This window comes from Cetorhinus maximus, chromosome X, assembly GCF_964194155.1.
Source record: "Cetorhinus maximus chromosome X, sCetMax3.hap1.1, whole genome shotgun sequence".
Taxonomy (NCBI): domain Eukaryota; kingdom Metazoa; phylum Chordata; class Chondrichthyes; order Lamniformes; family Cetorhinidae; genus Cetorhinus; species Cetorhinus maximus.
In genome coordinates this window covers 16,360,872-16,387,563 of record NC_135917.1, presented here as the reverse complement: position 1 = coordinate 16,387,563, position 26,692 = coordinate 16,360,872, and the positions used below count along the sequence as shown (strand labels likewise).

General features: G+C 47.1%; 1 protein-coding gene across 5 annotated transcripts in view; it reads right to left on the bottom strand.

Moving 5' to 3' along the window:
* LOC144672687 (diacylglycerol kinase beta-like) overlaps positions 1 to 26,692 on the bottom strand; it is a 275,739-nt gene that overhangs the window by 71,703 nt on the left and 177,344 nt on the right. For all 5 annotated transcript variants that reach the window (XM_078534584.1, XM_078534587.1, XM_078534586.1 and 2 more), the window contains 2 exons: positions 13,188 to 13,264; positions 12,072 to 12,189 (listed from right to left, as the gene is read on the bottom strand). In XM_078534584.1, the coding sequence (XP_078390710.1) occupies positions 12,072 to 12,189; positions 13,188 to 13,264 (195 nt within the window). The remainder of the gene's footprint in view (positions 1 to 12,071; positions 12,190 to 13,187; positions 13,265 to 26,692) is intronic.

Genomic DNA, 26,692 nt, shown 5'->3' with positions numbered 1-26,692 from the left:
CATTAATTCATGGGATGTGGGCTTCGCTGGCTAGGCCAGCATTTATTGCCCATCCCTAATTGCTCCTTGAGAAGGTGGTGGTGAGCTGCCTTCTTGAACCGCTGCAGTCCGTGTGGTGTAGGTACACCCACAGTGCTGTTAGGGAGGGAATTCCAGGATTTTGACCCAGCGACAGTGAAGGAACGGTGATATATTTCCAAGTCAGGATGGTGAGTGACTTGGAGGTGAACTTCCAGGTGGTGGTGTTCCCATGTGTCTGCTGCCCTTGTCCTTCTAGATGGTAGTGGTCGTGGGTTTGGAAGGTGCTGTCTAAAGAGCCTTGGTGAGTTCCTGCAGTGCATTTTGTAGATGGTACACACACTGCTGTTACTGTGCGTCGGTGGTGGAGGGAGTGAATGTTTGTGGATGGGGTGCCAATCAAGCGGGCTGCTTTGTCTTGGATGGTGTCGAGCTTCTTGAGTGTTGTTGGAGCTGTACTCATCCAGGCAAGTGGGGAGTATTCCATCACACTCCTGACTTGTGCCTTGCAGATGGTGGACAGGCTTTGGGGAGTCAGGAGGTGAGTTACTCACTGCAGGATTCCTAGTCTCTGACCTGCTCTTGTAGCCACAGTATTTATATGGCTAGTCCAGTTCAATTTCTGGTCAATATTAACTCCCAGGGTGATGATAGTGGGGGATTCAGTGATGGTAATGCCATTGAATGTCAAGGGGTGATGGTTGGATTCTCTCTTGTTGGAGATGGTCATTGCCTGGCACTTGTGTGGCGTGAATGTTACTTGCCACTTGTCAGCCCAAGCCTGGATATTGTCCAGGTCTTGCTGCATTTGGACATGGACTGCTTCAGTATCTGAGGAGCCGCGAATGGTGCTGAACATTGTGCAATCATCAGCGAACATCCCCACTCCTGACATTATGATGAAAGGAAGGTCATTGATGAAGCAGCTGAAGATGGTTGGGCCTAGGACGCTACCCTGAGGAACTCCTGTAGTGATGTCATGGAGCTGAGATGATTGACCCCCAACAACCACAACCATCTTCCTTTGTGCTAGGTATGACTCCAATCAATGGAGAGTTTTCTCCCTGATTCCCATTGAATCTAGTTTTGCTAGGGCTCCTTGATGCCACACTCGGTCAAATGCTGTCTTGATGTCAAGGGCAGTCACTCTCACCTCACCTCGGGAGTTCAGCTCTTTTGTCCATGTTTGAACCAAGGCTCTAATGAGGTCAGGAGCTGAGTGGCCCTGACGGAACCCAAACTGGGCGTCAGTGAGCAGGTTATTGCTAAGTAAGTGCCACTTGATAGCCCTGTTGATGACCCCTTCCATCACTTTACTGATGATGGAGAGTAGACTGATGGGGCGGTAATTGGCTGGGTTGGATTTGTCTTGTTTTTTGTGTACAGGACATACCTGGGCAATTTTCCACATTGTTGGGTAGATGCCAGTGTTGTAGCTGTACCGGAACAGCTTGGCTATGGGCGCGGCAAGTTCTGGAGCACAAGTCTTCAGTACTATTGCCAGAATGTTGTCAGGGCCCATAGCCTTTGCAGTATCCAGTGCCTTCAGCCATTTCTTGATATCACGTGGAGTGAATTGAATTGGCTGAAGACTGGCATCTGTGATGCTGGGGACCTCCAGAGGAGGCCGAGATGGATCATCCAATCGGCAATTCTGGCTGAAGATTTTAGCAAGTTCTTCAGCCTTATCTTTTGCACTGATGTGCTGGGCTCCTCCATCATTGAGGATGGGGATATTTGTGGAGCCTCCTCCTCCAGTGAGTTAATTGTCCACCACCATTCATGACTGGAGGTGGCAGGACTTAGATCTGATCCGTTGGTTGTAGGATCGCTTAGCCCTGTCTATCACTTGCTGCTTATGCTGTTTGGTATGCACGTAGTCCTGTGTTATAGCTTCACCAGGTTGATACCTCATTTTTAGGTATGCCTGGTGCTGTTCCTGGCATGCCCTCCTGCACTCTTCATTGAACCAGGGTTGATCCCCGGGCTTGGTGGTAATGGTAGAGTGGGGGATATGCCGGGCCATAAGGTTACAGATTGTGTTCGAGTACAATTCTGCTGCTGCTGATGGCCCACAGCGCCTCATGGTAGCCCAGTTTTGAGTTGCTAGATCTGTTTGAAATCTATCCCATTTAGCACGGTGGTAGTGCCACACAACATGATGGAGGGTATCCTCGATGTGAAGGCGGGACTTCGTCTCCACAAGGACTGTGCGGTGGTCACTCCTATCGATACTGTCATGGACAGATGCATCTGTGGCAGGCAGGTTGGTGAGGATGAGGTCAAGTATGTTTTTCCCTCTTGTTGGTTCCCTCACCACCTGCTGCAGACCCAATCTTGCAGCTATGTCCTTTAGGACTCAGCCAGCTCGGTCAGTAGTGGTGCTACCGAGCCACTCTTGGTGATGGCATTGAAGTCCCTCCATATTCTGCATCCTTGCCACCCTCAGTGCTTCCTCCAAGTGATCTTCAACATACAGGAGCACTGATTCATCAGCTGAGGGAGGGGGGTATGTGGTAATCAGCAGGAGGTTTCCTTGCCCATGTTTGACCTGATGCCATGAGACTTCATGGGTCCCAGAGTCGATGTTGAGGACTCCCAGGGCAACTCCCTCCTGACTGTATGCCCTGTGCTGCCACCTCTGCTGGGTCTGTCCTGCCGGTGGGACAGGACATACCCAGGGATGGTGATGGTGGTGTCTGGGACATTATCTGTAAGGTCTGATTCTGTGAGGATGACTATGTCAGGCTGTTGCTTGACTAGTCTGTGAGACAGCTCTCCCAATTTTGCCACAAGCCCCCAGACATCAGTAAGGAGGACCTTGTAGGGTCGACAGGGCTGAGATTGCCGTTGTCGTTTCCAGTGCCTAGGTCAATGCTGGGTGGTCTGTCCAGTTTCATTCTTTTGAGACTTTGTGGTGGCTTAATACAAGCTAGGGGCTTGCTAGCGTGTTTAAGAGTCAACCACATTGTTGTGGACCTGGAGTCATGTGTAGGCCAGACCAGGTAAGGATGACTGATTTCCTTCCCTAAAGGACATTAGTGAACCAGATGGGTTTTTACAACAATAGTTTCCTGGTCATCATTAGACTTCTAATTCCAGATTTTAATTGAATTCAAATCCCATCATCTGCTGCTGTGGGATTCGAACCTGGGTCCACGGAGCTTTACTTTGGGTCCAGTGACAATACCACTGCATCATCACCTCACCCAGTGGTGGCAAAGCAACAGAGGAACCACAGTCAGAAGAGAGGAGGATGGAGACTTTCTGGCAGATGGCATGAATGGAGTATTAATAACGGAACAATAAACCCCAGGAATGCCCGGAGAATTATTAACAAACATTTGAGATGTGTTTTGAAATATCATTATGCGATAACTTGCCCAAAATGGAACATTTTGGGAGTTTTGGTCTCCTTATTTAAGGAAGGATGTAAATGCATTGGAGACGGTTCAGAGGAGGTTTACTAGATTGACACCTGGAATGAGCAGGTTGTCTTATGAGGAAAGGTTGGACAGACTGGGCTTGTTTCCACTGGAGTTTGGAAGAATGAGGGGTGATTTGATTGAAGTATATAAGATCCTGAATGGCCTTGACAAGGTGGACGTGGAAAGGATGTTTCCTCTGGTGGGTGAGTCCCGAACTAGGGGGCACTGTTTTAAAATTAGGGATCACCCTTTTAGGACAGAGATGAGGAGAATATTTTTCTCTCAGAGGGTTGTGCGACTTTGGAACACTTTGCCTCAGAAGGCAGTGGAGGCGGGGTCATTGAATATTTTTAAGGCAAGAGGTAGATAGATTCTTGTTAGGCAAGGGAATCAAAGGTTATCGGGGGTAGATGGGGATGTGGAATTCAAAACACAAATCGAGCAGCCATGATCTTATTGAATGGCAGAGTAGGCTCGAGGGGCCGAATGGCCTACTCCTGCTCCTAATCCATATGTTTGTATGGTTGCATATAACTGGGTTTTTAAGGCAATGCACGAAATGGAAGGTTTGGAAGGGCAAGGTGATGATACTAATCAGCCTGAGGGAACTGTACTGGTCACAAGAAGCTTCAGTCTGGTAATGAGTGTACTAGTCATGGATTCATTTAATAGTGCTGTGCTGGACAGTGGTTGCACATCCACAGTATGTGGAATGGATTGGTTATTTGGATTCATTCAGTAGTAAGGGTTGAAGTAAGCTCAAGGAAGATGAAAGTACGACTTGCTTCAGGTTCAGGGATGACAACACCTTAAAGTCACTGAAAAGCGTGGTGATTCCATCTAGAATAGCAGGGGGAAGCCACTTTATTTGTGCAGATGTGGTATCTAGTGAGATCACCTTGCTGCTGAGCAAGCCATCCATGAAAAAGGCACAAGTGAAATTAGACATGGAACATGAGAAAGCAATTATCTTTGTTAAGTCAATAGATTTGAAATTTACCCAATCAAGGCATTATTGCAACCCTTTAACAAAACCTAGCCCCTGAATCAGAATGTCAAAGAAGTGCTAATGGGAATTTGAGAGGTAAAAAGCATATTGACTTAAATGTTACATCACCAGTTTGCTCATTCTTCTTGTTACAGGTTAAAGATCCTACTAAAGGATACAGGGATGATTGGTGATTGGTACACAAAGAGATTAGTGAAAAATGTGATACACGCTAAAAGTAACAGAGGACACCATCATGGCCTATTCTTAAGTCTCCCATTAGCATGAGACTCAAATGAAGTAGTAGCTATGGATTTAAAGGTGTGAAATAAGGACAGAAATATTTTCATTTTACATTCCATATACATAGCAACAAGGTTCAGTCTGTCTACAGTAAAACATGGTAAAGACAACAGAGCGATTGTTAGATAAAATCATGGAAAAATGGATAGGAACCAGACTGGGGGCACCGGCTAAATTCCTAACTGACAATGGGGGGGTGAAATTTGCCAATGACGAATTTCGAGAGGAGTACAAAAATATGTACATTGTAGTATGATCACCACAGCTAAAGTCCCTCCAATTACTGGGCTTGGTGAAAGAAATCACCAGGAGATGCTCCAAAAGATCTTAGCTGACCAGCCAAATTGTAAGCTAACATCTGGCCTGGCATGGACAGTCCATGTGAAGGATTCACTACAAATGGCTGGGGGCTAGAGTGGGTATCAGTTAGTCTATGGGGAGAAATCCAAAAATACCTTTGGTGATAAATCTCCAGCCTTGGAAGGGGCTCCAATTAGTTCCACCTTTTCTGTGCAGTTGAATGTCCAACATGCAGGGAGAAGGGCGTTCATTATACACAAGTCTCGGAGAAAATTCAGCAAGCATTAGGGAATTGCATAGGGCTGTCAGGGATAAACTTTCATCCTGGGGATTTAGTATAGAGAGGGTCAGAAAGAGTGGAAAGGTCTGGGGAAGGTGATAAGGTGTGATGGGGAGACAGTGGTTCTTCAACATGGTAGTCAAATTATTAGGGTCTATTCATCTCGGTTAATCAGGATTGATTAGAAACTGTCAGAATCTGAGCAATTAGTAGAAGGTAATGAAGCATCCTGAACTTCACAAACTCATATGTTTGATAGTTATTCACTGGAGTTTAGAAGAATGAGAGGGGACCTCATTGAAACATATCAAATTCTTACAGGGATGGGCTGGATGCAGGGATGATGTTTCCTCTGGCTGGGGGAGTCTAGAACAAGGGGTCACAGTCTCAGGATACGGGGTAGACTGTTTAGGACTGAGAGCGGGAGAAACGTCTTCACTCAGAGGGTGGTGAACCTGTGGAATTCCCTACCACAGGAGGCTGTGGAGGCCAAGTCACTGAATATATTTAAGAAGGAAATGGATAGATTTCTGGACTCTAAAGACATTAATGGGTATGGGGAGAGAGTGGGAATATGGCGTTGAGATAGAGGATCAGCCATGACCATATTGAATGGCGGAGCAGGCTCGAAGGGCCGAATGGCCTACTCCTGCTCCTAGTTTCTATGTTTCTATAGTAATGAGTAGCAGAATGCAGTAGATAAGGGGCTGGATAATGATAGGCAAAGTGATACCGATGCACAAGATAGGGCTATTTTACCCAAACACAACTACCAAAAGTAAGCACTAGGGTAACATACATACCAGAAGAGGCCAATGAATGGGGGGATGTGATCACTGCAGGGAGAGCCACCGGCAAGTTCAAACATTGGCTAAATGTCCAAGACCATGGACAAGGGCCAAGATCCACGGGCTGGCAAAATGAGGTGAAAATGCGGAAAGCAAGTTCTGATCGTGGAGCTGGGAGTGACTCTGGTGCAAGGAAACAGTCACGTACCTGGTAACATAACCTCTGATTGTCGGGTCGGCGGGGGGAGAGGTCATGCAGCAGTCATCCAGAGAGAGAGGTAGGAGGGTAAGTAGAGGCTGTAGTTTGGCTAGAACACAGACTACTGCAAACAAACTAGAAGATAAATCGGTAAGAGATGTGAAACAAAACGAGTTGGATAGTTGGAAAGAATTGGGTGTCTATTCTGAAGTGCCAGATAGGGGGCAGCCAGCCTCATCTCACAGGTGGACATGTACAGAAAAAGTCCACCCAGAAGGGACATATGAAGCTAAAGCGAGACTAGTGGCTCGGGGTTTCGAAGAGAGACTCGGTGATCGGGCTGTTAGAGGGGACTCTCCCACAGCAGGAAGAATTTTTTTTTAGCTGTCTTGGCCACATATTTGTGGCAATGTAGGTCAGCCAATAGGAAAGCCACATTTTTGCAGGGTGAAAAATCTCAAAGAGAAGTGATTTGGAAACCACCTAAAAAGGCGGGTGATGCCGAGGGGAAGCTGTGGAAGTTAAAGAAGTAGGTTTATGGGTCGAAGGATGTGTCGAGGGTAGGTTTGTCCTGCTGAAAGTAGTTGTATTCAGCTGAAAGTGGACCCAGCAATGTCCTGCTGCAGAGGTGGGGAACCTACGTGGGCTGGATCTGGCCTGTTGCTTAATTTCATCTGGCCCCCAGCAAGAGTTCTAAAAATTAAAATGAACTCAGATGTTTTGTGTAGAGTCTGAATACTGTACCAGATCTTTCTATTGCCTAAATGACTTTGTTTTTTTTTCTGTTGTCTCAGTCTCTATTTTCCGTGAGATCTGCACAAACTCATCATGACAACATCATTTGTCGCTGGAACTGACCACGATGGTGTCTGAAAACAATGAAGTCCTGGGTGAACTTTAGAACAGTGTTAGACTTTTGGGTTGGGAAATTTTCCATCTAATTTAAACAAAAGAATGAGGCCAGGAAAGCTGAGAAACGTTATCTTTGACTATAGTTGCTGTTTTGTGGGAAGAGCTCAAACCAGCGGACTAAACGTTGACAATGCAGTTTGATGTACAAAAGCTCCACCTGCACTGGCGATTTTTATGTGAATGTGACCCACGACTGATTTTGTCTATGTGTGAATGGCCCGTGATAAGAAAAAGGTTCCCCACCTCTGTTCTGCTGGTAGCACAAAGAGAAATCCACAGGCATCTTTATGATGCATGTTGGTGATTTTCTATGGGGAATTTGAACACTTTGTTACAGATAAGATTAAGGTAGAATTTAAGATTAGAAGTCAGGCTTCAGGTTTTAAATATGTAGGGATAAATATGAGGCAGTATCAGTCAGGAGTAACCTTAAATCAACAATCATACCTAGAAGGTGCTAATCGTATCCCGATAAATCGGGCCAGATCCTCACAGGTAGGTGATCTTGCATCCAAATAAGAAACAGAGTAGTTAGGGAGCTTGATTGGACAGTTAAACTGGCTATGCACTCAGAGAAGACCCGATGCCAGTTATGACATATTGGAACTGAGTACTATGGTGAAATACGCTACAGTTGAAGAGGTTCTGGGGGCAAATAAAACATTAAAGAAATTAAATTCAGGGAAATACGCATTCAAGTTTTCAGCCTTGGGTGACCCGAAAGCTATGAAATTACTCCTTTTTAGGGAGACTTCCAATGCCAATCTTCCAGGTGGATATTCAAGTACAGCTGGGTTTATCATATTATTGGTAGGTGAAAATGGAAAATGCTGTCCCTTGGCCTGGGAAGCCAAGAAAATAAAAAAAGGTGGTTTAAAGTACTTCGGGTGCAGAAACACTGGCACTAGTAGGAGTGATAAATACTACCAATAGGTACTGACATGCTGAAGGAAATCCTATACAAGAGGCATTCTGAGAAAAGTCTGCCCATTGACTGCTATGTTCTCTTTTTAACCATTCACTCAATAAAGACTGTCACTGAGAAAAGGTTGAGGGTTGACCTGTATCATGGAAATATAATAATTTTTATAAGGTTATTGGGATTTATTGTAAAGTAGGAATAGTGGGGTCTGGATGGTGTGTGTGTGTCTGTGTGTGTGTGTGGGTCTTAATTGAATTAAAGACAGCTGGTCGGATGGCTTTGATGTATCAGAAGAGAAGCTAGGTTTGAAATGTTAAACAGGTAAACATGGGGGAAGTTTTAGAATGTGAGGTGTAAACGGAAAATTAGCATTTTGAGATAAACCAGAGTAGTCATGAATTTCAAAGAAAGGGTGAAATGTTACACTTAGCCAGAAGAAGCCAAACAGTTTCCCAAAGCTTACTGATAAAATTGGTACTATGAAAGATTTTTATCATTAGAAAAATAAAGTCCAAAGACATATTGGAACAGTGGGATTTACATTAAAAAGGGAGAAACATGCATAAAGGAGATGAGGTTATGTGTAAGGAAAGAAGGAATTCTAAGATCTAACAAGTGTGAATAGCCTCCAGCCTCTATGTACCAAGCTGCTCCCTTTAGGAATCGAAGCTAGGAGAATTTGCTGTGACTATCCCTGTCCAGAGTATCATCTGCTTTGCCTGGATCTGTTAAAACTTATTTTGTTTTTACTGCTGCCTTAATGGAGGTTTAACTGGGATTTAGATTAGTTAGGGGAGCTAGGAGTTATCATTGTAGTAATTTGTAGACCTTTGTATGTGCTTAAAAATTATTTATTTTATTAATAAATGTTTAAATTGGTTTTGTAAAATAAACCTCTATAACTCGGTGGACTTATTATTACTGAATTCAGGGCACACATCTCAAAATCAAAATACACATTGCAAAACAGTTGTGGTGGTTGTTTCAAGATTCCCTCTGGGATTTGAGCAGCTCAGCATTTACCATCTGCTGTGCCATAACACCTGGCTGGAGAGGAAACGCTGGAGAGAAAAGAGATCTCTAAACTAAAATAGGTCGACACAAGTCACCAATTATCAGGCTGTTTTACAAAGAGGGGTGCTTGCTTCAAGAAATTGGTGGAGGCCCTAGAAAAGGGACATCTTGTATTACGGTGAACTGTAAGAAATATGGAAACCATTTCTTTCCCTCTTCGATTACTTTGTAATTAATTATGTTATAAAGTTTTTGTTTAAGGAAAGAAAGGGGAATCTGTTAATGGTTGGTTGATTATGTTGCTAAAGATACACTGGTGATGGGCACTGTTTGATTAAGGACTGAGAACACACATTGAGAGTCAGTTCCATGTATATATATATGTTGCCAGGGTTTGCTGTCCCTTTTTGATTATCTGAAGGGGCTGCTACTCAAATTTTGGTTGTACTTCAGCCCCACACACTTCTGATCTTTGGACACCCAGTGTGAAGGGGGTCGGGGGCAGGGTGAAGGACCTCCTTGTTAGCCTGCTCCAGGGCCTGGTCAAGGTGGCTATTAATAGGCCCAGGCAGCTGGCAGTTGAGGGGGATGTTTAGTCCCACTGTCTGTCTGCCCCTCTTCCACAGCTACATTCACACCCGTATGTCCCTGGAGAGGGAACATGCAGTGTCTGCCATTATGTTTGAGGCCTTCTGCGACTGGTGGGCACCACAGGGACTGGAGTGCATCATCAGGAACATCATTTTAATTCAGTTTGATAAGTTTCCTTTAAAGCTTTGTCTTTTTGTTACAGAGCCCCTTTAATAGGCTGTTAACTTGTTTATTAGTTAATTTGTTAATTATTTTTATTGGCACTCAAACGAGCATAAAGCAAGTCAGCAGAGACACTGGGTGGGTAGTCAGGAGGTAGATCTGTAATGCTGCATCCTGTGAATAAACCTACTATGAAGGAAAAGATCTTTGTCTTGTCTTGTACTTTACCATCTGTCTTGGATCCACTGAACAATACTAACAGGATAGGACAGTGGAATAGGGGAAATCAAGAACCAGTCAACAAATGTCCACAATTAATCTGCATGTGATGTAGGGAACAGTTTAGTAAAGGGCAACCCTATGAGGAATGTACTTATGGAGAATATGGTCAGGGTGTCTGATCGAACACTATATATGTAGGACCATAGTTACATCTGCTACCCTGTGGGATTATGTGAAATTTTTATCCTGTGGGATTATGTGAAGTTGTTATCCTGTGGGATTATGTGAAGTTGTTATCCTGTGGGATTATGGGAAGTTGTTATCCTGTGGGATTATGTGAAATTTTTATCCTGTGGGATTATGTGAAGTTGTTAACCTGTGGGATTATGGGAAGTTGTTATCCTGTGGGATTATGGGAAGTTGTTAATCTGTGGGATTATGTGAAATTTTTATCCTGTGGGATTATGTGAAGTTGTTAACCTGTGGGATTATGGGAAGTTGTTATCCTGTGGGATTATGGGAAGTTGTTATCCTGTGGGATTATGGGAAGTTGTTATCCTGTGGGATTATGTGAAATTTTTATCCTGTGGGATTATGGGAAGTTGTTATCCTGTGGGATTATGGGAAGTTGTTATCCTGTGGGATTATGTGAAGTTGTTAACCTGTGGGATTATGTGAAGTTGTTAACCTGTGGGATTATGTGAAGTTGTTATCCTGTGGGATTATGTGAAATTTTTATCCTGTGGGATTATGTGAAATTTTTATCCTGTGGGATTATGTGAAGTTGTTAACCTGTGGGATTATGGGAAGTTGTTATCCTGTGGGATTATGGGAAGTTGTTATCCTGTGGGATTATGGGAAGTTGTTAATCTGTGGGATTATGTGAAGTTGTTATCTTGTGGGATTATGGGAAATTGTTATCCTGTGGGATTATGGGAAGTTGTTAACCTGTGGGATTATGGGAAGTTGTTATCCTGTGGGATTATGTGAAGTTGTTAATCTGTGGGATTATGGGAAGTTGTTATCCTGTGGGATTATGGGAAGTTGTTATCCTGTGGTATTATGGGAAGCTGTTATCCTGTGGGATTATGTGAAGTTGTTAACCTGTGGGATTATGGGAAATTGTTATCCTGTGGGATTATGTGAAGTTGTTAATCTGTGGGATTATGGGAAATTGTTATCCTGTGGGACTATGTGAAGTTGTTATCCTGTGGGATTATGGGAAGTTGTTAATCTGTGGGATTATGGGAAGTTGTTATCCTGTGGGATTATGGGAAGTTGTTATCCTGTGGGATTATGGGAAGTTGTTATCCTGTGGGATTATGGGAAATTGTTATCCTGTGGGATTATGGGAAGTTGTTATCCTGTGGGATTATGGGAAGTTGTTAACCTGTGGGATTATGTGAAGTTGTTATCCTGTGGGATTATGGGAAGTTGTTATCCTGTGGGATTATGGGAAGTTGTTAACCTGTGGGATTATGGGAAATTGTTATCCTGTGGGATTATGGGAAGTTGTTAACCTGTGGGATTATGGGAAGTTGTTAACCTGTGGGATTATGGGAAGTTGTTATCCTGTGGGATTATGGGAAATTGTTATCCTGTGGGATTATGGGAAATTGTTATCCTGTGGGATTATGGGAAGTTGTTATCCTGTGCGATTATGGGAAGTTGCTATCCTGTGGGATTATCTCTAGGTGTTCTCCCATGGGATTGCTGGGAGAAAAGGTGAGCCACTTGAGAGAGCTGTGAGGAAGGGGTGATGGGAAAGAATAAATGTCAAACTGTTCAGGCCAAAACGGAGCTGGTGGGAATGTGACCATTTTAATTGTGAGGCCTAACACAGTCATACAGTCAGTCCAGCCTACTCCAGGCCCGTTGTAAAGCCAATGTACATTTTGATGAGCTACTGGATTGTAAAGCAGCTCTCACTGTTAGGCTCCTCACCTTTCTCACTTGGCTTTGTTTGAAAGGATCGAAAGAGGTGCTGGCAAAATTGGTCCGGAATGTCTTCCACATCCAGGTAGATTGTCATCAGTGTTCTGAACCCCTCAAAATCAATATGCTGTAAGCAGAGAAATCAGTGAAAATAGGTCAATCTGCACACTTAAAACAAGTCACCTTATCCTTTCAATAAATCTGACCCAATTTAACAGGAGAGACTCATCCGCTGGGATTCTTTGAGAGGGAGCGATTTGTCCATTCAGCCTCTTTTGAAAGGGGGAGAAATATCAGGAGCCCTTTGAAAATCAAATGTTGTTTGAGGTGACCTTATTGTAGCCTCTGGGTGAGTTTACATGAGGGAGTTGGATTTACAGAATGGTGGGCAGCTGTAAAATGTAACTTCAGTGCCTTTGACACTGAGTGCCAATGTATTGTGAGCGATCTTATTGTCCCTCCTCTCTTGCCAGGGCACAGGTTCCCCAGGTGCTGAGCACCCACCCTTAGTTACCCCACCCTCACACCTTTCTTCAGGTGTGAACCCAGACAGTGAATGCTGGTTGACTATCCAGCCACAGAGAGCGTCATTGCTCTACCTCATCCTGTCCCCACACATCACCCTTGCCAAACATTGACGTTCAAACCTGCCCCGGGCACACTTCCGGTGAAGACTTGCAAAAAGGGGGCCTGATATCGTTGGATCCTGCCCTGTTCAGAGGGGGCTGTGAAATTTTGGTGGCGAAGGGGAGAGGCAGAGGGTGCCCAGCAGGTCCCCTTCACCCACCAAGTTGGCAAGTTGGAGCTCCTGGAAAATTTCTCCAGGAAATTTGACCATGGTGGGTAGGTTCCATTATGGTTCTAGTACATGCCTCAAAGAACAGATCAAATCCATAATCACCCAGAAACAGCCCCGAATCTGCTTTGGGAGCTGCAGACTCTGACTCTGGGCCAGAGTGGAAAAGGGCCTCTCTGACTTCCTGGGTGACCAACACAGGGTTTGGGAATGACCTCCCCATGATTTTGGGGCAGCGCAGTTACCCACTGAGTGGTTGGAGCACAGTTTGGTAGGGGCGTTTTCACCCACTCTGCTGTTGGTAGCCAGACTGGCAGGATAGGCCTCACCTGTTCTGTGCTGTACTTGGATAATTGGCCATTCCCTTCAAACTCGCTCAGGACATCCTTTACCTTCTTCGTCGAATCTGTAAAAAGAAATCATCTGTGTTTGTAACTGAGCAGGAATGTTTAAAGGAGGCTTTCGGGGAGGTTTGTGGTTGTGGGGATTAAGGGGGAGGAACATAACCTTCCAAAGATAAGAATGGTTTCACTCCAAACCAATGACTCATCGAGCCACTGATGTTAATTAAAGGGCCGATTCCCCAGATCAATGCTCATCTCCTGGAGCATTCATTGGGGAATCGTGTTGATGGGTAGGAAATCCAAGGCTCCGGGAAATTCCCAACCCGTGTTCCTGGTGGGAACGATCAATCAGAAAACTGGCCCTTATCTGTTCGAGCAGCAGAGCGAATTCCAGATCTCTGCGCTCCTCTTAATTCCGGCCTCTTGATCATCCCCGGTTTTAATCGCTCCACCATTGGCGGCCGTGCCTTCAGTTGCCTGGGCCCCAAGCTCTGGAATCCCCTCCCTACACCTCTCCCTTTTGCTGTCTCTCCCTCTTTAAGACACTCATTAAAGCCTCCTTCTGTGGCTCAGTCTCACATTTTCTTTGATATCCCTCCTGTATTGGGGTGCCTTGGGGTGTTTGACGATGTTAAAGGTGCTATATAAATGTAAGTCGTTGTTGCTGTTTGGGAGTGGAGGGATGGGCTGGGTAGACAGAGCCAGGGGTAGGGACTGTGTACACTGGGACTTGCTGTTCTCATCCTCAGTCAGGAGGCCCCAAGTATCTCCGGAGATCCACATACCAAGTGATTCCAGGTGGGTGAGAGTGGGGCCCGAGCAGGTGGAGTGCAGGGTAGAGTCATTAAATCATGAGAAATAGGGGGAGTAGGCCATTCAGCCCATCGAGCCTGCTTTCCCCTTTCAAGAAAACCATGTGTTGCCCAGATCCCCTGACTCTCTTGTCCAACTCAGCCTTGAATATATTCAATGACCCAGCCCCCACTGCTCTCTGGGGGAGACAATTTCAATCACTCACAGACCCTCAGCAAAGAAATACCTCCTCACCTCCGTCTCCGTGAAGGACTCAAGCCCTGAAGAAAAAGAGGATCTTCCTCTAAACTTTGCCAATCTGACCCCCTCCCCCAGCCCTCACTCTGGGCGTTGAGAGGCACTCGGGGTTTGGCGGAGGGAGCAGGGGCAGCGGTGGTGAGTTAAGGTGGAGGTCTGAGCAGCTACACTTGCACGTTGACTCAGCCTGGAAAGCACCAGTTGACCCCCAGCCTCATTAGTGTTTTGGGGGGATGTGACGCTAGTTTGGCCTCAATGTTTGCCCTGTTCCATCAGGGAAGGTTCATTGCTTGTTCCAGTGAGTTGGCAGAGTGACAACAAAGCACAGGTGCATCCCTGTTCCTCAGGAACCCCTTCAACCCAGCATCAGAGATTGTGTCTCCTTCCTTAATACTCACTGAGGGTGAGTCCTGTGAACACCGCACTGTCCAAGGATCAGTGCAGAGGGAGCGCCTCACTGTCCGAGGGTCAGTACTGAGGGAGTGCCGCACTGTGGGAGGGTCAGTACTGAGGGAGTGCCGCACTATCGGAGGGTCAGTGCTGAGGGAGTGCTGCACTGTCGGAGGGTCAGTACTGAGGGAGTGCTGCACTGTCGGAGGGTCAGTGCTGAGGGAGCGCCGCACTGTCGGAGGGTCAGTGCTGAGGGAGCGCCGCACTGTCGGAGGGTCAGTGCTGAGGGAGCGCCGCACTGTCGGAGGGTCAGTGCTGAGGGAGCGCCGCACTGTCGGAGGGTCAGTGCTGAGGGAGCGCCGCACTGTCGGAGGGTCAGTGCTGAGGGAGCGCCGCACTGTCGGAGGGTCAGTGCTGAGGGAGCGCCGCACTGTCGGAGGGTCAGTGCTGAGGGAGCGCCGCACTGTCGGAGGGTCAGAGCTGAGGGAGCGCCGCACTGTCGGAGGGTCAGCGCTGAGGGAGCGCCGCACTGTCGGAGGGTCAGCGCTGAGGGAGCGCCGCACTGTCGGAGGGTCAGCGCTGAGGGAGCGCCGTACCGTCGGAGGGTCAGCGCTGAGGGAGCGCCGCACCGTCGGAGGGTCAGCGCTGAGGGAGCGCCGCACCGTCGGAGGGTCAGCGCTGAGGGAGCGCCGCACCGTCGGAGGGTCAGCGCTGAGGGAGCGCCGCACCGTCGGAGGGTCAGCGCTGAGGGAGCGCCGCACCGTCGGAGGGTCAGCGCTGAGGGAGCGCCGCACCGTCGGAGGGTCAGTGCTGAGGGAGCGCCGCACTGTCGGAGGGTCAGTGCTGAGGGAGCGCCGCACTGTCAAAGGTAGCTAATTCTGGATGAGACATTAAAATGAGGTGCGTCTGCCTTCTCAGTCAGACGTCAAGTCCCAGGGCACCATTTTGAAAAAGGCCGTGAGGAGTTCTCCCCGGTATCCTGGCTAACACTTATCCCTCAATCAACAGCACAAAAAGCAGATGATCTGGTGAAGTATTTTACAGCTGCAAGTGGACACTTGGTGTGTGCAAATTGGCTGCTGTGTTTCACAACTGAAGGTGTGTAACTGGCTGTGAAGAAAATTGGGATCTCCTGAGGTCACGGAAGTCATTTTAGAAAGGTAGATTCATTTCCTTCTTATTGATTACAATGGCCTATTCTCACCTCCTTTGCATTAATCACATTGTCCCTGTCCTTTAGACACAAACTGAGCCTATATAGCTCACACTGTTCCACCATATAATCCCTGGAATCTGTGAACAAGCGGAGCCTTATGTACAGTGTTTCCACAATGGGGTAGGTAACTGATGGGGGAGGGCTGGATGGGCAATGGATATGATGGTTCTTGCTGCTCAGTGACCTTACAGGACATCTATCCCATGTGTGCAGAGCTGTGCTTCTCTCTCTGAACACCCACGGGCTGCTGGGGCCTTTCCCTTCCTTGCCACTAAGTGGCAGTGTCGGGCAGCGAGTTCAAGTCTCTGTGTGAAGGAGACAGGCACTTTGGTGAACTGTCCCTCACTGGGGCGTAGGTTCAAACCCAACGCCAGGGGACTGGGCAGAAAGTCCAGGCTGACCACCCGCCATCTGTCAAAGGTGCCAGCTGTCAGAGAGACCTTAAAACAAGGCACCGCCTGCCCCTCTCAGGCAGGTGTAACAACTCCGAAGGTGGCTTCTCAAAAACCAGCTGTGCCGCTCAACATTTACCCCTGAACCAGCATCGCCAAAAAAGACATGATCTGGCCGTTCTCACGTTCCTGTCAGTGGGATCTTGCTGTGCGCAAATTGGCTGCCACATTTCCAAATTTACAACAGTAAAAGTGTCAGTTCAAAAGCACTTCATTGTCTGTGAGATGCTCTGGGGCATCCTCAGATAGGAAAGGTGCTATATAAATGAAAGTGACTCTGTCACTGGCCTGCACAGGAGAGCTGTATAATGTAACTCGGTAAGTGCTGCTGGCTGCAGGCATTAGTACCTCCTTTAGATAATATCACCACCGTCAACACCCCTTTGTCCTTTTGTCTATGACATCTTTGGCAATCTCTTCTTTGCCTCCACCTATCACTGGCCCACTATCCAGCTCTACCTGTCCCACCCCCCTCAAACAGCTTATATTCACCTCATTTCTCTATTTCCTTAGTTCTGTTGAAGAGTCATACGGACTCGAAACGTTAACTGTGTTCCTCTCCGCAGATACTGTCAGACCTGCTGAGTTTTTCCAGCTATTTTTGTTTTTGTATTAAAACATCCCTCCTGCCCCCTCATTAACTAGCCCACCCTCACCTCACATCAACAGCTAGCCCCCCCCACCCACTTTACCTCACTTCCAGAGATAGTCATCCCCCACCCCCCTCAGTAACTAAGCCCCACCTCCCTAACTTTAGTAACAAGATGCCTTCCCCTCCTCAATTGAGTAACTAGACACCCTCCCACTGTCGTATAAGGGTCTGGCACACAAAGGGTTAAAGTGGGACTGAGTACAGTACTGCCCACACAGTTATGTAAGAGAACACATGACCCACATCTAGGGGTCAGTGTAGTGTTGGACAGAGCCGTGTGTAGAAGCAAGCATGGAGACAGCCCCTAACTTAGACCTTTACTGCACCTATGTATTTCTGGTACGTACTGTTGAACTACTTAAGACGGCAAATACCTTGATAAAACCTGCCGAACTACACCCCAAAAATTTAAAATTCTTGGACAACACAAATCCTGAAAAATGTTAAATTCTACCGTGGCCAGAAATTGCCGTTTAAATTACAGTCCGAGCAACCTGATCCCCAAATCGGCAGCTAAACACATGGAGGCTGAGACATCCCGAAAAAAAGATAAATAATGAATTAAAAATTAATCACGACTGCGTAGGCAGCATTAAAAGCCCAGCAAACCTCAGGATTCGATGCTTTCAAGACCTGAGAATAATGCACTAAAGTGGAGAAGACTCTAACCAGTCGATTCAGGCAGCCATTGTGGAGAAAATGTATACACTGAGATTGCGAACGCCGTTACTGTGGGAGCCTGCAAACACCAGCAAGCGCGGGGAAACACTTTGTGGAGACGGCAGCACCATCTTGGATTTTTGGAAACCTCTTAAAGCCGAACCTGCAACTTAAAAATTTTTACCATGGATCAGAAATCCGCTCTTCCAGATCAATTCGGACTTATCCAAAGCTCGGATCAATCACAAAATTGGGGACTCTGGAGAAAAAAGACTCCTTAGGTACATGATTGCTCCAGGTCTGGATAAGAAGGCAGAAGCTGAACAGGTTAACATGCTGCTTTATTCAGGAGGCCCAATAGCTGACGACATGATAGCTTGACAAGGAATCATTGAATCATCTGCAAAATTTGATGATGTTCTAAAATCATTCGATGCTTATTTTAACCTCAGAAGTAACAAAATCTTTGAAAGGGCTAAATTGTGTTGTCATGACAGTGGGTCATAGCCCCAAATTACTTAAGGACATATTGAACTTTTTAAGTGAGACGTTTTTAAAATAAAATACATGCAAGCAAGAGTTTGCTGAGGCTGTAAAGTAACCACTTTCTGAAACATTCCTGTGTGGATTACAAGTGATCAACTGGTCCAGAGAGAATGGAATGTCACACCTAAAAATCTGCCAAGGCACAGCTCAGGCAGAGATACTTCAAAGGCAGAGATGCGATGCAAAAAAACCAATTACCATCTCCATTTTTTAATATTTGTTCATGGGATGTGGGCATCACTGGCTAGGCCAGCATTTATTGCCCATCCCCAATTAAGAGTCAACCACATTGCTGTGGGTCTGGAAGTCACATGTAGGCCAGACCAGGTAAGGTATTTCCTCCCCTAAAGGGCATTAGTGAACCAGATGGGTTTTTATGACAATCGACAATGGTTTCATAGTCATCATCAGACTTACAATTCCAGATTTTTATTGAATTCAAATTCCACCATCTAGGATTCGAACCTGGGTCCCCAGAGCATTACCCTGGGTCTTGGGAATACCAGTCCAGTGACAATTCCCACTATGCCACTGCCACCCCCTTGTTGTGTTATACCCCAGACTGTGGACATGATCTGAGTTGAAAGAAGGCAGTTTTGCGGCAAAAGACAAGTTTGTTTTTTTCCCTCCAGGAATACACAAGAAAAGGGGCTAAAAGCCAACTGTAATCCTGGTCTCTGGGTGCTAGTTTTGGTGTGTCCCAGCCTTGGTGTGCGAGGGTGGGCTGTGAAGGTCACAACTGAAGAACGTCAACTAGGCATCCATGCGCTTGCAGGTAAAAACAACTCTCTCTCTGATTGCTAGAAGCAGGTCACAAGTTAGCAAAGTCACAGTTGAAAAGGGAACAGGATAAATCCTTTCAGCTAATCTGCAGAACCAAGAATCTCGAAACCAACTGCTCAACTGCCCACAGTCAGCTCTACCAGAATCACCCAACTTAACGCCTGCAACATTCCATCATCTACTCCTCATGGACCAGCCAAAGACTGATTCGTATATCTTTTTAACTTTTATTTCTGGACTCATTGTTCATTTCTAATCTGTGTGTATGCGAGTTGTGTTTTTACTATTTTTTTTACTGGGCTTTTAGTAATTAATAAACTCAATCTTTCTCTGAATCAGGAAATTCTGGTTAAATTGAGCCCTTTTAAAACATAAATACATTTGGACTGGGAGAGGGTATCCAGGAGGGAATGGATCCTTTTTAAATTAACCTTGTTGCAACCAGCCGAGGGAGTTGGATAAAGAAGGGGAGCCAGTTCATCCCTCCTCACCCGGGAGCATTACAATTTGGGGGAAACTTGCCCAGGGACCGATCATAACAGTGTCCAGCGGCCAGGAGGACCTGTTGACTCCTTTATTACTGAGCTGTACAGAACGACTGAGGGCAGTGACCTGGAATCTGAACTAATCAGGGATAGAATAGTTGTAGGAGTGGCAGACTGTGTGCTCTCAGACATTCTTCAAGGGAAGGAAGGTCTAACCCTTGCGAAAGCCGTGCAGATTTTCAGGCAATCTGTACAGTTAGTGAAGCAGCACAGAATCAGGGACACTCCAGGCCAAGGAAAGAAATACCCTAACTGACCAATACAGTGACCATGCCAGCACTATGAAGCGACCCCCACAGGCGAGATCAATGTCCTGCAGCTTCAGCCCAATGCTTACAACGTAGCTGAATAAGATACTTCAGGAATTTGTGCAAAGCCAAAACACCAAAATGCACAAGAAGATCCCAAGAGGATTGACAAGGTCGAGACAGCACGCCAAGAGGACACCCAACCACGCTGCTTCAGTGAGGTCAAAGATCAGGGATTTTCGTTCTGGAATGCGGACATCGTGGTTAATGGTCATCTCACAAACTTTAATTTGGACCCGGGAGCTGGTGTTATGGTCGTATTTGACAGGGAACTGTGGCTGAGAGACCTCTGGCTCTGCCTGACACACACACCGCTCTATGGGCCTGGGGGAAATCCTTCTTCCAGTTCGAGGTCTGATTCTGGAATCGGTGAGGTGCGGCAGCAAACAAACCTTCCAGCTGATGTACATCCAGTACCAGCCTTTCTCTCTCCTCTGAGCAGAGATGCCTGTGTAGGCCCGAATCTCATCAAAACACCAGAAGGCGTCAAGGCAAGCACTGCTGTAAACTCTACAGGGCTGCAGGTTCCCGGGAGATCGAACAAGAGAGATTCCCTCGACTGGGACTTCAGCTCTGAGCTGCCTTCTCACTTTGCAGAGCAGGTTTGTCCACTTTCGTTACAGGTGCTGGAAACCCCTCACTGGTCAGGCCAGTGAACCACTCAAGGTGGTTACCATGGCACCTCGAGTTGATGACAGTCAAGAGAGGAACCAGCAACGAGAAGAGCTTCAACCTCCGTCTCTGACGCTAGTTGGAGAATTAAATCCTGAGACCATGGAGCAGACAATCCCCAGTCAGCATGACAGGGCCACAGACAATGCAGGAACTGAATAGCAGCCGTCCATTGATGACAGTGTACCACACAGCCAAACACAAGGGTGAGCTTACTACCGAGTCCCACCCTCACAACAGGAAGAGCCATCTTCCATCCCAGCATGCCTCACAGCGAGCCACACGAAGGAAGAACAGGAAAAGAAACATGATAGAGTCTAGCCTAGAGCTCGTCCACCCTGTAAAGAGTGGGATAACCCAACCACTGTCCACCACTACAACTGGGGAATCCACACAGAGCAAGTCAATGCCAAAGAATGGAAAAAAAGAGATTGAGTAGACACCCAGATGCCAGAACAATCTCCGATTCCACAAAGTTTACCAGCGGAGACAGAGCCTAGCACTCCTCCGACAGGAGTGAGGAGATATGGAAGGGTAAGAAGACATCCAGACCACCTGAACCTCTGGCTTAAGAACTTGAAGGGGGGAAATGGGGTAGTAATAATGATGTAAACACACGGGGTAAACTGGGGTTATATTGGATAAAGACTTGGGGGAGGCGTTGTATAAGGGTCTGGCACATAAAGGGTTAATGTGGGGCTGAGTGCAATGCCGCCCACACAGTGATGTCAGTCTAGTGTTGGACAGAGCTGTGTGTAGAAGCCAGCATGGAGACAGCTCTTAGCCTGGACCGTTACTGTACCGATGTATATAGTTTCTGGCAGTTAATAAATACTTACTGTCAAATTAAGACTACAAATACCTTAATAAGACCTACTGAACTACACTCAACACCTTACATCTCTCTCCTCGCTAACTTCAGTACCTAGACCCCACCTCACTTCAGTAACTAGACCCCACCTCACTTCAGTAACTAGACCCCACCTCACTTCAGTAACTAGACCCCCTCACTTCAGTAACTAGACCCCTCACTTCAGTAACTAGACCCCACCTCACTTCAGTAACTAGACCCCACCTCACTTCAGTAACTAGACCCCACCTCACTTCAGTAACTAGACCCCCTCACTTCAGTAACTAGACCCCACCTCACTTCAGTAACTAGACCCCACCTCACTTCAGTAAATAGACCCCACCTCACTTCAGTAACTAGACCCCACCTCACTTCAGTAACTAGACCCCACCTCACTTCAGTAACTAGACCCCACCTCACTTCAGTAACTAGACCCCACCTCACTTCAGTAACTAGACCCCACCTCACTTCAGTAACTAGTCCCCACCTCACTTCAGTAACTAGACCCCCTCACTTCAGTAACTAGACCCCCTCACTTCAGTAACTAGACCCCCTCACTTCAGTAACTAGACCCCTCACTTCAGTAACTAGACCCCCCCTCACTTCAGTAACTAGACCCCCTCACTCACTTCAGTAACTAGACCCCCTCACTCACTTCAGTAACTAGACCCCCTCACTCACTTCAGTAACTAGACACCTCACTTCAGTAACTAGACCCCCTCACTTCAGTAACTAGACCCCTCACTTCAGTAACTAGACCCCCCCTCACTTCAGTAACTAGACCCCACCTCACTTCAGTAACTAGACCCCACCTCACTTCAGTAACTAGACCCCCTCACTCACTTCAGTAACTAAACCCCTCACTTCAGTAACTAGACCCCACCTCACTTCAGTAACTAGACCCCACTTCACTTCAGTAACTAGACCCCACCTCACTTCAGTAACTAGACCCCACCTCACTTCAGTAACTAGACCCCACCTCACTTCAGTAACTAGACCCCCTCACTTCAGTAACTAGACCCCACCTCACTTCAGTAACTAGACCCCACCTCACTTCAGTAACTAGACCCCACCTCACTTCAGTAACTAGACCCCACCTCACTTCAGTAACTAGACCCCACTTCACTTCAGTAACTAGACCCCACCTCACTTCAGTAACTAGACCCCACCTCACTTCAGTAACTAGACCCCACCTCACTTCAGTAACTAGACCCCACCTCACTTCAGTAACTAGTCCCCACCTCACTTCAGTAACTAGACCCCCTCACTTCAGTATCTAGACCCCCTCACTTCAGTAACTAGACCCCTCACTTCAGTAACTAGACCCCCCCTCACTTCAGTAACTAGACCCCCTCACTTCAGTAACTAGACCCCACCTCACTTCAGTAACTAGACCCCACCTCACTTCAGTAACTAGACCCCACCTCACTTCAGTAACTAGACCCCACCTCACTTCAGTAACTAGACCCCACCTCACTTCAGTAACTAGTCCCCACCTCACTTCAGTAACTAGACCCCCTCACTTCAGTAACTAGACCCCCTCACTTCAGTAACTAGACCCCTCACTTCAGTAACTAGACCCCACCTCACTTCAGTAACTAGACCCCCTCACTTCAGTAACTAGACCCCACCTCACTTCAGTAACTAGACCCCACCTCACTTCAGTAAATAGACCCCACCTCACTTCAGTAACTAGACCCCACCTCACTTCAGTAACTAGACCCCACCTCACTTCAGTAACTAGACCCCACCTCACTTCAGTAACTAGACCCCACCTCACTTCAGTAACTAGACCCCACCTCACTTCAGTAACTAGTCCCCACCTCACTTCAGTAACTAGACCCCCTCACTTCAGTAACTAGACCCCCTCACTTCAGTAACTAGACCCCCTCACTTCAGTAACTAGACCCCTCACTTCAGTAACTAGACCCCCCCTCACTTCAGTAACTAGACCCCCTCACTCACTTCAGTAACTAGACCCCCTCACTCACTTCAGTAACTAGACCCCCTCACTCACTTCAGTAACTAGACACCTCACTTCAGTAACTAGACCCCCTCACTTCAGTAACTAGACCCCTCACTTCAGTAACTAGACCCCCCCTCACTTCAGTAACTAGACCCCACCTCACTTCAGTAACTAGACCCCACCTCACTTCAGTAACTAGACCCCCTCACTCACTTCAGTAACTAAACCCCTCACTTCAGTAACTAGACCCCACCTCACTTCAGTAACTAGACCCCACTTCACTTCAGTAACTAGACCCCACCTCACTTCAGTAACTAGACCCCACCTCACTTCAGTAACTGGACCCCACCTCACTTCAGTAACTAGACCCCACCTCACTTCAGTAACTAGACCCCCTCACTTCAGTAACTAGACCCCACCTCACTTCAGTAACTAGACCCCACCTCACTTCAGTAACTAGACCCCACCTCACTTCAGTAACTAGACCCCACCTCACTTCAGTAACTAGACCCCACCTCACTTCAGTAACTAGACCCCACCTCACTTCAGTAACTAGTCCCCACCTCACTTCAGTAACTAGACCCCCTCACTTCAGTAACTAGACCCCCTCACTTCAGTAACTAGACCCCTCACTTCAGTAACTAGACCCCCCCTCACTTCAGTAACTAGACCCCTTCACTCACTTCAGTAACTAGACCCCCTCACTCACTTCAGTAACTAGACCCCTCACTTCAGTAACTAGACCCCCTCACTTCAGTAACTAGACCCCTCACTTCAGTAACTAGACCCCCCCTCACTTCAGTAACTAGACCCCTCACTCACTTCAGTAACTAGACCCCTCACTTCAGTAACTAGACCCCACCTCACTTCAGTAACTAGACCCCACCTCACTTCAGTAACTAGACCCCCTCACTCACTTCAGTAACTAAACCCCTCACTTCAGTAACTAGACCCCACCTCACTTCAGTAACTAGACCCCACTTCACTTCAGTAACTAGACCCCACCTCACTTCAGTAACTAGACCCCACCTCACTTCAGTAACTAGACCCCACCTCACTTCAGTAACTAGACCCCACCTCACTTCAGTAACTAGACGCCACCTCACTTCAGTAACTAGACCCCCTCACTCACTTCAGTAACTAGCCCCCCTCACTTCAGTAACTAGACCCCACCTCACTTCAGTAACTAGACACCCTCACTTCAGTAACTAGACCCCCTCACTCACTTCAGTAACTAGACCCCACCTCCCTTCAGTAACTAGACCCCACCTCACTTCAGTAACTAGACACCCTCACTTCAGTAACTAGACCCCTCACTTCAGTAACTAGACCCCTCACTACAGTAACTAGACCCCTCACTTCAGTAACTAGACCCCCTCACTCACTTCAGTAACTAGACCCCACCTCACTTCAGTAACTAGACCCCCTCACTTCAGTAACTAGACCCCTCACTTCAGTAACTAGACCCCCTCACTCACTTCAGTAACTAGACCCCCTCACTTCAGTAACTAGACCCCACCTCACTTCAGTAACTAGAACCCACCTCACTTCAGTAACTAGACCCCCTCACTTCAGTAACTAGACCCCCCCTCACTTCAGTAACTAGACCCCACCTCACTTCAGTAACTAGACCCCCTCACTTCAGTAACTAGACCCCACCTCACTTCAGTAACTAGACCCCCTCACTTCAGTAACTAGACCCCCTCACTTCAGTAACTAGACCCCCTCACTTCAATAACTAGACCCCCTCACTTCAGTAACTAGACCACCTCATTTCAGTAACTAGACCCCACCTCACTTCAGTAACTAGACCCCACCTCACTTCAGTAACTAGACCCCACCTCACTTCAGTAACTAGACCCCCTCACTTCAGTAACTAGACCCCTCACTTCAGTAACTAGATACCCCTCACTTCAGTAACTAGACCCCCTCACTCACTTCAGTAACTAGACCCCTCACTTCAGTAACTAGACCCCTCACTTCAGTAACTAGACCCCCTCACTCACATCAGTAACTAGACCCCACCTCACTTCAGTAACTAGACCCCCTCACTTCAGTAACTAGACCCCTCACTTCAGTAACTAGACCCCACCTCACTTCAGTAACTAGACACCCTCACTTCAGTAACTAGACCCCTCACTTCAGTAACTAGACCCATCACTTCAGTAACTAGACCCCTCACTTCAGTAACTAGACCCCTCACTTCAGTAACTAGACCCCCTCACTCACTTCAGTAACTAGACCCCACCTCACTTCAGTAACTAGACCCCACCTCACTTCAGTAACTAGACCCCACCTCACTTCAGTAACTAGACCCCACCTCACTTCAGTAACTAGCCCCCCTCACTTCAGTAACTAGACCCCCTCACTCACTTCAGTAACTAGACCCCACCTCACTTCAGTAACTAGACCCCACCTCACTTCAGTAACTAGACCCCAACTCACTTCAGTAACTAGAACCCACCTCACTTCAGTAACTAGACCCCACCTCACTTCAGTAACTAGACCCCACCTCACTTCAGTAACTAGACCCCACCTCACTTCAGTAACTAGTCCCCACCTCACTTCAGTAACTAGACCCCACCTCACTTCAGTAACTAGACCCCCTCACTTCAGTAACTAGCCCCCCTCACTTCAGTAACTAGACCCCCTCACTTCAGTAACTAGACCCCTCACTTCAGTAACTAGACCCCACCTCACTTCAGTAACTAGACCCCCCCTAACTTCAGTAACTAGACCCCACCTCACTTCAGTAACTAGACCCCACCTCACTTCAGTAACTAGACCGCACCTCACTTCAGTAACTAGACCCCCTCACTTCAGTAACTAGACCCCTCACTTCAGTAACTAGACCCCACCTCACTTCAGTAACTAGACCCCCCCTAACTTCAGTAACTAGACCCCACCTCACTTCAGTAACTAGACCCCACCTCACTTCAGTAACTAGACCCCCTCACTTCAGTAACTAGACCCCCTCACTTCAGTAACTAGACCCCTCACTTCAGTAACTAGACCCCACCTCACTTCAGTAACTAGACCCCCCCTAACTTCAGTAACTAGACCCCACCTCACTTCAGTAACTAGACCCCACCTCACTTCAGTAACTAGACCGCACCTCACTTCAGTAACTAGACCCCCTCACTTCAGTAACTAGACACCTCACTTCAGTAACTAGACCCCACCTCACTTCAGTAACTAGACCCCCCCTAACTTCAGTAACTAGACCCCACCTCACTTCAGTAACTAGACCCCACCTCACTTCAGTAACTAGACCCCCTCACTTCAGTAACTAGACCCCCTCACTTCAGTAACTAGACCCCCTCACTTCAGTAACTAGACCCCTCACTTCAGTAACTAGACCCCACCTCACTTCAGTAACTAGACCCCCCCTAACTTCAGT